This window comes from Centruroides vittatus, unplaced genomic scaffold (genome assembly GCF_030686945.1).
Source record: "Centruroides vittatus isolate TY-2023 unplaced genomic scaffold, ASM3068694v2 contig_950, whole genome shotgun sequence".
Taxonomy (NCBI): domain Eukaryota; kingdom Metazoa; phylum Arthropoda; class Arachnida; order Scorpiones; family Buthidae; genus Centruroides; species Centruroides vittatus.
In genome coordinates, this window is record NW_027122629.1 from 1346847 (window position 1) to 1361628 (window position 14782).

At 32.0% G+C, this 14782-nt stretch overlaps 1 protein-coding gene across 1 annotated transcript in view; it reads right to left on the reverse strand.

Moving 5' to 3' along the window:
• Positions 1–10308: 10308 nt before the first annotated feature.
• The window catches only part of Thor (eukaryotic translation initiation factor 4E binding protein thor), a 44882-nt gene continuing 40408 nt past the window's right edge, over positions 10309–14782 (reverse strand). The window contains exon 3 of the mRNA XM_067282322.1: positions 10309–10894. Within this exon, the coding sequence (XP_067138423.1) occupies positions 10857–10894 (38 nt within the window). The 3' untranslated portion in view covers positions 10309–10856. The remainder of the gene's footprint in view (positions 10895–14782) is intronic.

Here is a 14782-nt window from a genome sequence, read left to right on the forward strand (position 1 = left end):
ATTCATAAATTTTAAGAAACTTAAGAAGATTATTTTAATTAAAACATAATCTTCTTGGGTTTTTCGCGCGGGAATTATAAATCGGGCAATAAATGACTTAGCATTTAAATAATTTTTTTTCGCATGTCTAGGGAGGGGCAACTGCCCCTCTGCCCCCCTCTGGCGACGCCCTTGTATATATATATATATAAGAAATTATTAAAAAATAAGAAAAACAGGCACAATTTTAACTTTTGTAATGTTTTTATCGAATTATTTATTTTACCGAGTATTTTTTAAAATTATTTTTGACATGTTTATTTAGCTTAGAATTTTACTTGTACTGTAAGAAGATACTCGTAGAGATAAATAAACTTTTTCAAACGTCGATTTATTTATTAGTTTAGCTAAAGACAAGATATTAGAATATCGATTTGAGAAGCATTAATAATATTTGATACATGGACATTAAAACGTTCAAATATTTGTTACTAAAGTTAAACAATGTATTAGATAAATACGTAATTTTGAATTACAGCTAAAATTTTAAAATTTATTCTGTTATTAAACATTACAAATATTATCAAGAAGTTAAGTAATTGTATTGAACGTTAATTTGAAATACAGTAAAATTAAAATACATTAATAAAAATTCATTTCATGATTTCATAGATTAATGTTCGCCATCTTAATGGAACAATTTAAATTTGTTTAAATGATTATTTTATGTAATTAACTAAGTCTGTAAATTTATTAGTTTAAAAACACAATAATAAGTATTCACATAAAAATATTATATAATGTTTCTAGAAATGTAGGTAGCCTGTTTATATAGGCTCTGTGTTGTAGCCTGTATATATAGGCTTAGTGTTGACACTTTTCAAAATTGCTGACCCGGACATTTTAAAATTAAGATGTTATACTTAGAAATAAAAAAATCAGGTTTTTTTATTATGAGTATAAAATAAATATATATTTTTTATTAGAAGGTAAACATGTACTGTGCATGATATTACTAAAGTAATACAATAATCATGCATGGCATATCCAAAAATTATTATGTCCCTTTTAATAAATTAATTATGATATAAACATAATATTACGTTATTTATAATCCTTATAACAAATTTGTTTAGATGATTTTTAAAAAAATAATTGTAAACTAATTGTATACGATAAGCATCACTTGGCATTGTTCTGTAGCGGTGACTTCAAAGATGCTTTGTCTAACTGATTACATCGACTATTTGTTGTGTGGATAACAATTAAGTCACAATTACACTATTACATGGTTTCTTCTGATTCAAAATTTTTCAAATACAGTGTTTCAAAAATATAAAAAAAAACCATATTTATATATAACTTTAAGTTAACCTTGAAATAATTTTTTAGTTTATTTAAGTTCATTGCCAATATACGTAGTGGTAACAACACTTTGGTGTTTAAAGAAATATTTTATACTAGGGACACCGGCTACTTTTTCGTATCGTGATAGAATCAAGGTGGAAAACTGTTTTTGTAATAAAAAATTTTTAATTAGTATTAGTACATGCAAATTATCTAACTAGAGGGCTGACACGTGTTCGAATGTGTATGTAAGACATGCATGTGTGTATTGTTGTGTGTGTGTGTGATCAGAAGAAAACGGTTACTGGCCATACGAGAAGGTAATCTTTACACTTGTCGACCACAGAGAGACGATCCTTACATTTTCTCGGCGCTGATTGCTTTGTTCTTGTGTTTTGTTCGTTCTTGGCGCCCATATTCCGTCAGGCGCGCACGTTTTCCCACCTAAATTTCGTTAGGCGCGCTCAATCGCATCAGGGAGCATGAACATTGTCACGTTGACTCTACTATATCTCAAAAACGAAGTCTTGGACACTCAATTTTTATTAAATTCTTGGATTCCCCATCGCAATTAATAGAAATGACAAAGTTTAATCAAAATCGAATTTAATGTTCACTGTATTTAAACCCAAATGGTTTAACTACTACTTTTATTTTTAAGAAATGTTATGGTAAAAATTACAATTTATGGAAAAAATAAAGAAAAAAAATTACAAAATACTACTTATTTATAAGATTCGTATTTTAAAAGAAAAAAATTTTGTTTCAACGGCCATACCTTCCAACATAAACCCACGAACAAGAACAAGAACAAGAACAAGAACTACAACTGAAGAAAAGAGAAAACCCCTAAATGTACTGTACAGTACATAGTGGACTTGGAATTTACTAAAAAATAAAAAGAAAAAAGCCCAAATATCCTAAAAAACGTAGTGTGATAAGTCCAAACTAACAGCCAAATACGTAAATATATAAGAATAAAATATAAAACCCTGTGGTTTCTTTGATCTTCAGATTTGACACCAGTTTATTTCTGATTGTGGAATATTTAAAGCCCAGAATGTATCGATCAGGATCTCTCACCTTGTCAGAACTAATAGGTGCCATGCAGCACTTTGCAGTCTCATGCATTGTCATTCTCATCAATTAACCCTACTTCATATTCTGAGGTGGGAGCGTGTCGAACACTTGCTATCAGTTAATGCTCTAATTAGGATGGCCATTTGTTCAAAACCAGAAATCAGGACAATGTAAGGTAGTACTGTGATAAAATTTGATGGATACCTAGCATTAAATGGGCACTTTGGAAAATAAGTGAATAATTCTAATTAAACTAATTTTATTGAATTACTAATTATTGAACATTTTTTATTATTTGTTGAACCAATCGCACTTGTTTGACTTATGTATTTGAACCATGTTTTTGTTAGAAAACCTGGCTGTCCCCATTGTGGACATGGTCGAACATACGATGGACATGGAATAAAGATCCTCTTACTCTCACAGAGCAAAAAGAGTAATAAATAAACGAGCAATTATTTATTGTGACATGGTCACAATGCCGGGCTGTAATTTTTTAATTACATTTTTTAAATTTATTTAATCTAATACATGTTTTCCACCTCAAATTAGTAGTGGTCAAAACCCCTGTAGATCATACTTTTCCTTTAACAATAGAGTCGTACCGGTCATCTATCTTTTCTTTTTAACTCTTTCTGCCCTGTGGGCACTAAGAGGGCCTCTTTTTAGCAAGCCTATTATGGGTTCGGCCAGGCCCATAATGGGGTGGCCAGGCGGTGAGGGACGGGGCCCAACATATCCAGAGCGGTAGGCTGCCACCTTAACCGCTCGGCCATCCGGCCGTCCCGGTCATTTATCTAACAGCTTTCAGGAAAAAAATTTTTGAATTGAAATAACTTGACTTTCAGTATGCATCAGAAGTTCATATATAGTTAATCAGGGCTTCTTGTCCCTAAGCCTTCTATATCTGGTTTGACTTCCATGTATCTAATGCCGTTCTCGAGAATAAAGAAAGACAGACAAATGGACAGACGGACGGACGACAGTGGAAATTTATAGGTCTACAATTTTTTTTTTTTCAAATTGCAGCCCAATAAATAAATAAATAAAAAGCCAGACTATGACCAGACGTAATTATTGATCCATCGTCGCTGATTGCACGAAACCATCGCACAGCACTATACAGAGACTAACAGAACACGAGGCTTGAGAGAAATGATATATGCATGCATGTATGACAATTGCAGGCACTTACTGCCTATTATTATTTGACAGGTTTTAATACAAATAGGAATAATTTTGGATAGAAACGGGCAAATCGGGACATTCCGGAAAAATTTTTCTGATTGAGACGAAGTGGTACAAATCGGACAAATCCTAAAAAGTCGGTATGTATGACAACTCTAGTTATAATAACCAAATTGCAGTGGTCATTTGCGTTTCCTTACTAATCACTTAGCGCCATCTATCGGTGACTTTTCAAATTACATTTTTCTGTCCAAAAGATTCCTCTATCCGGAGAATACTTATAGTGTAAATCATATTTCAATATGATACTTTTTCATTTTTAAACAAATTTTAAAAGTTTTTAAGGATTTCTGGCTGTCGGAAATGTTTCGGACCAAGCAAAATTATACCGTATACAAATCCCCGATTTTTTTGGATAGTACGTTCGGATATTTCTGACACTGTCCTTGACCATTCGACCCATTACGGTTTCGGCCATAATGGTTTTGATTTTTAAAAAGTCTTCTTAATGCTCATAAGGCAAAAAGCGTTAAAAAAAGTTAACCCAAAATTATGCAAATCAGACTATTATTCACAGTTAGTAGTATCCAATAGTTTTCTGTATTCGGAAGAAGTGGGGCACTCAAAATTTAATATTGGGGAACCGAGTTGAACGGATAAAATAATTTGGTTAATGTTACCTATGGTTCCAAAATGCAACTCGTCTCTGATTCAAGGGAACAGAAGAAAGGAAACAGTGGGGACGAACGTTCTAACCTATTCTAATAATTTGGTTGGAGCGGCCGGATGGCCGAGCGGTAAAGGTGGCAGACTACCGCTCTGGGGGACCCGGGATCGAATCCGAACGGGTCGAGAAATCCCCAGGAATTTTTCGGGGGGTGGTCCGTTCGGATATGTCGGGCCCCGTCCCTCACCACCCGGTCGCCCCATTGTGGGCCTGGCCGAACCCATAATGAGCCTACTAAAAGAGGCCCTCTTAGTGCCCACAGGGCGGAAAGAGTTTAAAAAAAAAAATAAAAAATAATTTGGTTGGTAATAATTATGGTAATTTATTAGAATAGGTTTTTTTTTTCTTTGTGGTTTTAGGCCCTTTACCGCTCTGAGAGCACAAAAAGGCCAAAAAATAGGTTAAGTTAGAACGTGCGTCCCCACTATTTTCTTTCTTCTGTTCCCTTGAATCAGAGACGAGCCGCCATTTTGGAACCATAGATAACATAAACGAATAATTTTTTTTATTGTGAATTCAATAAAATTTCCATCTTACGTGATTGCTAATTTATAAGATTTACATTTACTAGTTTTGTTTTCCTTTTACCTTGGGGGATACCAGACCCCTTGGTCCCCTCTGGATGTGCCACTGTTCGAAAGTCGGATGTATGAAAAGCAAGGTTTGCTGATTTAAGAGTTTTTTTTTTGTAACTCTTTCCGCCCAGTGGGCACTAAGAGGGCCTCTTATAGCAAGCCCATTATGGGTTCGGCCAGGCCCACAATGAGGCGGCCGGGTGGTGAGAGACGGGGACCGACATATCCGGACGGACCACCTCCCGAAAAATTCCTGGGGATTTCTCGACCCGTCCGGATTCGATCCCGGGTCCCCCAGGGCGGCAGGCTGCTAACCTTGACCGCTCGGCCATCCGGCCGCTTGATTTAAGAGTTAATGCATTGGTGTACATTTTTACAGATCTGTCTAAAAATTCACACGAAAACTTGTGCTCCACCGAACTGGTTTCGCTCTAGAAATTCGAATTCTAGTGGAATTTTTGAACAATACTGACAAAGAAAATATATTACAAATGGACACCGTTATACAATTCGTCGCATACTTTTTGTCCAAAACGATGGAAATATAATTTCATCTTCAGAAACGGGTATAAGTTATGGTCTATCAAATGCACATATTTGCCTGGAGTTTTTGAACACGCCCGATTGTGACTCGGGTTGATTTTAGATGTAGTCGTGAGTCATTTTTGGGTAGATTTGAGCGCGACTTTATTGTTCATTCCTGTAAACAGACAACTTTTAGACAAATATATTTCAGTTACTATTTAGTAACAGTTTTAGCTTGATTTAAATTTTCGTTCAGTTTAACTAAAATAAATAGAGTGATACTATTTATTTTGGATATTATTACTGTTATCTAAATCCGAGTACTCAGGTCAGTACTGGACGTTATAAAAATTTTCTATATTTTTGTTTTATTTACTGCAAATCTTTCACGTGGTTCGGTTTTATTCAATTACGGCAATGCGCAACACAAGAGCGACCTGCCGAGGGGAAATGCCACCGGGAGGTCTTTTGTGAGAAACTGGCCCCTATTTAGGTGTTACGAACGTGAAGAAAACCCGAAAAATTCCACGTGCCAGGCGGGAACCCACGACCAACTACCGGTGTTCAGTGGTTTTATCCACTCGACCACTGGCGGGCTTCATGTTGAATCATACCTACCACAGTTTTGCCTTTACCTGGATTTCGTGCAAATTTCATCGCATAAATTTTTTTTTTTTAATGTTAAATAGCCTCCAAATCTTCAAATACTTTATTTCGCTGTTTTAGCGGAATACATTAAAAGATAGCACAACACTCATAAAATCTCACGTACTTAAAACTAATAGGAATTTAAAACCGTTCCATTCATCATTAGAGAAAATCTTAGAAGCGTTAACAAAACAAATGCTAAAAGGTTTTCATGAAATAAACATTGTAAAATTTGCTGTGGTGATGAACCGAAGGATTGAAAATCTAGGAACTATGTGAACATTTATATTTTGTTTTCTAGTAAAATAAAACAGGCCTATTTTTAAAAATAATTTAATTTTTCAAACAAACAGACACACGAAACTTATTTGCACAAATAATTTGACTGTACCTTGTGATTTAATTCCAAATTTAATGTAGGAAAGTGTGTTTCGAAATACAGGATTTGGAATAGTAAGTGCGTGTCTGCTGTACTCTGTAACAAACTATACGAATTCCGTTTCCGTTTACAATTTGCGGGCGAATTATCGAGTTGACTATATTTTATGCCCTTGAAAAGACTGCAGCATTATTTGAAGTGGTTGGAAAAGTACCGTATACAACACTGTAACGCTATAAAACGTGTACAAATATTTTTAATTAAAACAATTTAAAACTTAACAGTCTTATAGCGTACATATTTATTATTATTATTTTTAACATTTTATCTAAGTTATAATCTCACAAAAATTCAGGGTATCAGATTCACGTAAACGATGCTTTCTTTCATACATTTTTAAAAAACTCTTTTCACCTGTGGGTACTAAGATGGCATTTTTTAGTAAGCCTATTATGGATTTGGCCTGGCCGGGTAGTGAGTGATGGAGCTGGACATATCTGGATGAACCACCCCGAAAATCCCTAGGATGTTTTTAACTGTCCGAATTTGATCCAGAGACCTCCAGAATGGTAGGCTGCAACCCTAACTACTTGGCCATCCGACTGTATGCTTTCATACATTGTTGATCATGGGCTATTCATTGATGCATCAGTGAATTTCTATCCATCCCAAAAGAGGGAAAAAATTATCTCAGCTCCTATTGCAGAGAGAACTAAAGTTCAAATCATAAAATTGTACAGCAGGCTGAAACTAGTACTACATTGCACATTTTGTTCAGTTAAAAAAAGGAAAGAGGTCATGCCATGTATTCCTGAGAATTTTGAATTATGATATTGTAAACAATAAAACAAAACATTACATTGAAAAAGTAAAATAGTAAGCTGCAATGGTTTAAGTGTTAACACTTGCATTATATAACACTGGTTTTATAGTATTCAGTAGATCAAATGTGTGGTGGTGAGTTTCTTGTCTGAGTGTTTATCTGACTTTTTCAATTTATGGATTTGGCTGTTTTCAAAACTATGCACTTAATCATGAATAGCAAATGACTAAATTAATAGGTCTGGACACAAGAAATTTCCTTTTCTATATTTGCTTTGATACTTCTAAAAACAATTTATGTATGTATTTTACTTTGTCTTGTATATTACAGCATATCCAAACTAAAACTGCAAATTAAAGAAAAATGATTGTCCAAGGTTAACTGCATCGAAGAGAATGTTACATGCTGTCGAAATAAGTTTACATCACTGCAAGTTAACACAATTTCACAAACTAGATATTTATGAAGATATAAATATATATCTGGTTTAAGAATCTAATCCATAAAATAGGACATCTAGATTGCCAGTATGTTAAACAGTTAAAGGCACAAGTCTGTTTATCTTTGGACTCTGGTTCAAAGTTGAACCTCATCTCTCACCACCTACCTACACCATTGTGGGCTGGCTGAATCTGTAATTTACATGAACAACAGGTCATCTTTTTACAACAGAACAGAGAGAATTAAAGAAAGACTTACATTTCTTGATATTATCATCATCATATTGTATTTAAAATTTCATTCATGAAAACAGACTTTATCTGGGAGCAGTGCCAGCGGTGCCCAGGCACAGGGCGTAAACCCTGGGGGGTGCAGAAATGACCTGGACGAAGTTTTGGGTCATAGTTACAGATGCTCGCATCGGGCACATAAAAGGCTAGTTACGGCACTGTCTGGGAGTAGACAATGGACATATATTCCAAATGATAAACTAAGATCAGTTGATTATCCTAACAGAAAGTGAATATTTTGTCTAACTGTAATAGATTTAGAATATCTTATTTCATAAACAAATTTTACTTATTTTGTATGACTTGATTTTATCATCTGAATAGAAAATTCTAAATTTACTTTTGTTATTTCTTAAAATGCTATCCAAATTCTAAAACAAAAGATAACTGAAGTTTAAATAAAAATACACAAAATTTTGGAGGTTTACATAAATAATGTATTTTCTATGATTGCATAATTAAAACTTTTGGAAATTCTATATCTCATTTTTTTTATTTCAACTTCACTCTTTTTCTGATTCCAATATGGCAATATGCTTAAAATTTCAAATGTTTCCATAGTCACATTTTACATCATATTTTTAGATTATTGTTTGATTCTATACACAGTATTTTAGTAAATTTAACTAGTGTTTTATTATCTTTTATGAATTCAGTTCATTATATCATAACAGTATCTGTATTATTTGTTCTAACTTAAAAACACAAATAATAAAAATATTATATGTAATTTTAAAGAAAGGTTATATTGTTAATTGGGGAAGGTACAGTACTTGCCTGCGGCATTACCTGAAAAAATTTATAAAATAAAAAATTCCTCGAGAAATAAACATGTAAGTGAGCAAATGAATTTACCACAAGTTACCATATTACTGACAAATTTTTTAAAATTAAGTGTTCAATTAAAGACAATATTGACTCATGCAAAGATATATCATTAAATAAATAATGCCAAGTGTTAAAATTCCCAACTGAATCACGAGATAAAACTTTGAAAAACAAAAGTATCAAAAATGCTTGTGATAAAATCTTGAAAAACATAAGTGTATCTTGTGATTCAGTTCTGAATTTTGACACTATAGTCAATTCATTTTGTATTTAGGGACTGTCCATAAATTATATGCATGTTTTTCTTGAAACTTTTACTCCCTACCATTGTCCCAGTTTCCGTAACCCCTCCCCACTTCGAACCTCCGGCAAAACTCGACCCCCCTCAAAGTTTATCACTTCACAAATAATAAAATGTATAAACTGTGTAAAATTTAATGAAATAAAACAAACATCAATTGAAGTTCAACTCTTCCCACCCTTGTCTGACTTATCATATCCCCCTCTCTCCTTTACAGTGTAAATGTCATTTATGGACATCCTCTTAGTGAGTATTCAACCATGATAAACTAGTAAAAATTAATTTTACTGTAGAAGCAACTTTTAATATAGATACTGAATACTAGTGATGTTTGTTAATATTAAATACAGTAAAGAAAAAATCAATGTCTTAAGAAATTTAAAATTTCTTTTTATTTAAAAAACATGTATTTCAAAATAATATATTTTAACAGCTAATAAACTGTTTCTGTAGCCTACTGCTGTTACATCCTACATTTACAATTTGCATGTTCTAATTTTCAAGAATGGAAATGGATAAATCCAGTTATTATTTCATTTTCATAAATATAATATAGATAGTTATGTATAATATAGAAGAGATATTTCTATAAATATAACACTATAGAATTATGGAAATTTATAGAATTTATTTTTTTAATGTATAATGTAAAACCTATCAATTTTATTAAATGATACTAAGTTTTCCAATAATTAAAAAACTAATAGCGAGGTCGAGGCCGAAGTTTTAAACATGAAAACGTGTACGTCGGACATTCGGTGCCGCTTTCCTGTAAGCCTAGAAGTTTGACAATGGTGTTTGGAAAGTCGAGCATGATTACACTGGCTTTCCAAGCGGCATTGTCAAACTACTAGGCTTACAGGAAAGCAGTGCTGAACGTCCGACGTACATGTTTTCGCATTTAAAACTTCTGCCTCAACCTCGCTAATTACATTTGAATATATAACTTCTAAATATAAATGTAGATTTTCTGAAAATGTTATATTTAAAAATTTTTCAGTGACACCTTTCATGTAAAAAAATATGTGTAGTACATACTAAAACATAATTAAAAACTGAATTTAAATCTTTACTGCAATCATAATAATTTTAAACATATGTTTAACAACTCTTAACTAAGACTTACTTTTAGTTAAAAAGTAACAACACGCTTCAATAAATGAAAAATAACTAAAGATAAGTTAAAATGCATTTTACAATATTTATTCATTGTCAACAATTTACAAATTGTAATTTATTCTTTTTTTTACAAGACTCTACAGCATTTGAAATGCGGTATAAAGAATTTTTTCAAATATATTTAACAAAATATAACAAATAAGAATATCTATCTATCTATATTATTATGCTTGAGCATTTTTAAATTCATTCAGTTTGAAGAATTTTTTTAAAATAAACAGATTTTATAGCAGACAAGATATTACCTATAAAATTTTTTAATTGATAATATCAAAATATGTAATGAGAGAATGTTATAAACTATCATTCATTCAATACATTGTATGCAATAAAAGTTAGGTATCCTTCTTTTACAGTTTAATATTTAAAGTTCTTTCATAACAACCCTAATTTCCTTTTTTTGTTTGTTTTTTTTTAATCTGCTTTTAAAAGATACATACTATTATTATTTCTTTTTTAAATTTTTAATATTGGCAACTGTATGAAGTATTGGCACTATGGAAATGAACAAAAACCGGTCGGGATAGAGAAACTGTAGTTTGGCAGTTATTCATCCATGGAGAACTGTGGTTCCTCAGCATTTTCTGCGAGAAATTAAAAATTTAAATTAGCATCACATTTCATAAAATAAATAAATATCATCACCATAACATCTTTTTGGGAGACAAGAGAGAGATAACTGAAATCTTTCATCCAGTACTATATGAAGAAAAACAACATTTTGTCTAAAATCCAAAATTCTTTCATTAAAAACTCATACAATCAAAATTAACAAAATATGTTATTTAATTTAATGTTCACAAGTCAATCATTTTCAAGTAAAAAAAAAAATTATACATTTCAGTTATCTCAATTATTTATAGTTAATATCAAAAGTAATAGTCAAAAAGTATTTGTGCAGTAATATAGAAATGATTTTACTCATAATGTAAAATCATTTCTATATTATTGCACAAATACTTTTTGAGAAAAAAATGCTGGAGTCTGAGGCTACACAAGTGGTCACATACAGTGTCCATTGCAGGAATAATTGAGACTTGTGCCCATTGCTTGCTGTTATGTAACTTCATTTATAGCTATGAATCTTTTTTATATTTCTGTCACTGTTTTTAAAAGTTTCCCATATAAATTCAATTAATTTTTCAATTTTCAATTAAAAGTAAAGTAATTTAAAACATTACAAAATCACTTATCAATACTTGAATGAAAAGTATAACATGACAGAATAACAATCTAAAGTAAATTTATTCTTACAAAAATACCATCCCATATATTTTGCATCTATTCTGTGTTATTTTCCCCATTGCAACACAACAAAAATGCCAAAGTAATAATGTATGCCAAGCTTTAATTGTTGCATTCAATTATCTTTTAACTTTCTGTCATAATGTGTCTGATGATACAACATGACAGAAATTAAAAAATTAATTTTGATGGCACAAACTAATTAATGGAATTTCAAACTTTTGTTTATTTTGTAATACTGTTATCAAGGTATCATGATAAATGCATTTATTTGATAAAATTTCCATGATCTTTAAGTTTCATTGTAGTTACATATAAGTATTCGAATGATTTTTATAATTTTTTTTATTGCAATTAACACAAAACAATATAACTTAATAAAAATACATAGTAAATTTCAAATTACTGCTTCATAATTTCAATAATTTAACAGAAATAAATAGAAAAAGTGCACCAAACAAAAGTACTATCTATTGAGATTCAAGTGATTTAACACTAACGGACATTATTTACATCTCTTATAATTTTTTTGTACGTTTCAAACAATAAAAATTTTCTAAAACATATCCCAAAAAACAAAAATTTATAATCAAACAGAAAAAACAAATTATAACACTTTACTGAGTCAATAGACAAACAACATAAAGTAGTAAGCCTTTCTTCATGCACTTTCTAGAATTAAAAATCATCATCAAGAAGATGGTGGTCTACAATGGAACACTAAAAACAAACAATATGCATATCTTTTGTTTTTACTCTCCTGGCTGTTACATATAACAGACGGAAAGTATGGCAATTGGTCAAAAAATGACTTCCCTTGATTTTTACATTTTTGGACTCAGGTGATATTGAAATATCAAGGAATGCAAAACAATCTGAGTTTTAATAATAAGTTTCACAACACCTATGATTTTTATAAAAAAATTATAAAAATCATTCGAATACTTATATGTAAACATGGCCTTTCTTTCTTTTTTCTAGCAATTTCTTTAATATAACTATTGTTTTCAGCTATTTTGAATGGCCTTCTTGTCCTGTATCTTGCGAGCTAGCCATTCTATTAACTTACTGCTGTAACTGTGGGCTATGGCAATGTGTTTAATGCATTCTATTTCTTGTAGTGCATCCTTAACATTAGATCAATGGGTAAAAGCTCTTTGAAGCAGAGCCCTGTATGCTGCTATTTTATGAGTATATGGGTGTCGTTAGATGTTGAAGGGATAAAAGATTGTAGATTAGATTTATGGTACACCTTTGTAGTTATGAAACCATTTCAACTGTATTTGGAGGTCGAGGAAATGGGCTGTTCTATCACTTTCTTGCTCTAACTTTAATGCAAGCCCAAACGAGTTGCTATTGAAAACCTGCAGTATTCTATTCATATCCTATATCTCCAAATAATAAGGATGTGATTAACATAACACATGTATAATATAATTTTTGAAGCTAAATTTTCTAAACCTGATTCTCTAACTTTCGAACTATTAATTCACACAGATCTCCTAATAGGGCTACCTATTGGAACTCCTCTTTTTGAAGATAGGTTTGCTTGTTGAAAGTAAAAAATGATGTGTAGCACATTAGGTGGGCTAACTCCAAGATGTGTTTGTGGTGTTTAGGTCTAGATCAGTGGTTCTTAACCTGGGGTGCGTGCACCCTTAGGGGTGCAAGAGAAATTTCAAAAATTTTTTAAAAAATAGCTAATGTGCATATGGAAATGGAATTTGAAAAACTAGACTTAGAACAGTTCTGGGGTAAACAGTTAGAAGCTTATCCACAACTGGCAAAAACAGCACTAGAGACACTTTTACCATTTGCCACCACCTACCATTGTAAAATGGGAATTTCAGCACTTTTGCACATCAAAACAAAAGCCAGAAATCGCTTAAATGCATCTGATGACTTATGCATAGTTCTTTCAAAAAAAGAACCTCGTTTTAATAGAGTTATTATGAATAAACAACAACAACCTAACCATTAAAATTTAAATATTGCTTTTTATGTTATACAGTAATATATATTGTAAATAAACATGGCATTTGTTTATGCAATAAATGTTTTTTCTTAAAGAAAAAATATACACACATTTTTTACGGGGGGTGCAAGAGCTTATTTTCAGATTCAAGGGAGTGCTGACCACTAAAAAAGTTAAGAACCACTGGTCTAGATGGTACTGCTTGAAATAGTAAGTCTCTCAGAGCACAAAAACACAGTTCCAATTTAATGAAAGGGTATAAATACAGTTGAGAAACAATTGCATAATTACAAAGGTGTACTGTACCATAAATCTAATCTACAATCTTTCTTTAGTCCTTTAACATCTAATGACCCATCTATATATATAATCGAGATGGGTTGATAATAATAATAATAATAATAATAAGCACAGAGCCCAAATGGTTAGGAGTTGAAAGTTGAAATTTGGTACACAGTTCGGGTACGTCACAAGAATGTACACTAAGAAGGGATTTTTGGAAATTCCCTCACTGCAGGGGAGAGGGAAAGAATAAAGGCTTATCCTAAAGAACTCAGCATCTACTATACTATTTTAGGTGCAAATTTTTGTTTTTAACTGTGTTTTAGTAGGGCACAACGTGGGGATGAAAGAAGTGTATTCCTTAACAATTGAAGTGTTAAGAGAAAGCAGAGTGCAAGATTTACAGGCACAGATGTGGTTTTTTGCATTTTTGCGGAAAATCAAACATATTTTTAGATCCATCTAAAAATTCTCTAATTAATCTGGAAACAGGGGAACCTAATTCTTGCATTCTGTAAAAATGGGTAAGATTGGCTATAATGTAATAATCTTAATCCTCACTATTGCTGCTCTTTGCCTGAGCAATGCTGGGCTTATCTGCTAGTACACTTATAAAATAGCAGCGTACAGGGCTCTGCTTCAAAAAGCTTTTAATCACTGCTCTAATATCAAGGATGCTCTACAAGAAATAGAATGCATTAAACACATTGCCATAGCCCATGGTTACAGCAATAAGTTAACAGAAAGGTTAGCTCTGAAGATACAGGGCAACATAGAAACAGGAACAGTAAAATCTCTAAAACAACAAAGAAAATGCATAGTGGTTGACTTTGACCCTAGACTGAGCCAAACTTATAAAATCACAGCCAAGAAGGTTTAGCATACAAACATATCCCATCAATATATAAACTTCCTACCAATGCCAAAGATAAAGGCGACACAGCCAGAAAACCTGGAGTATACTTGGTAC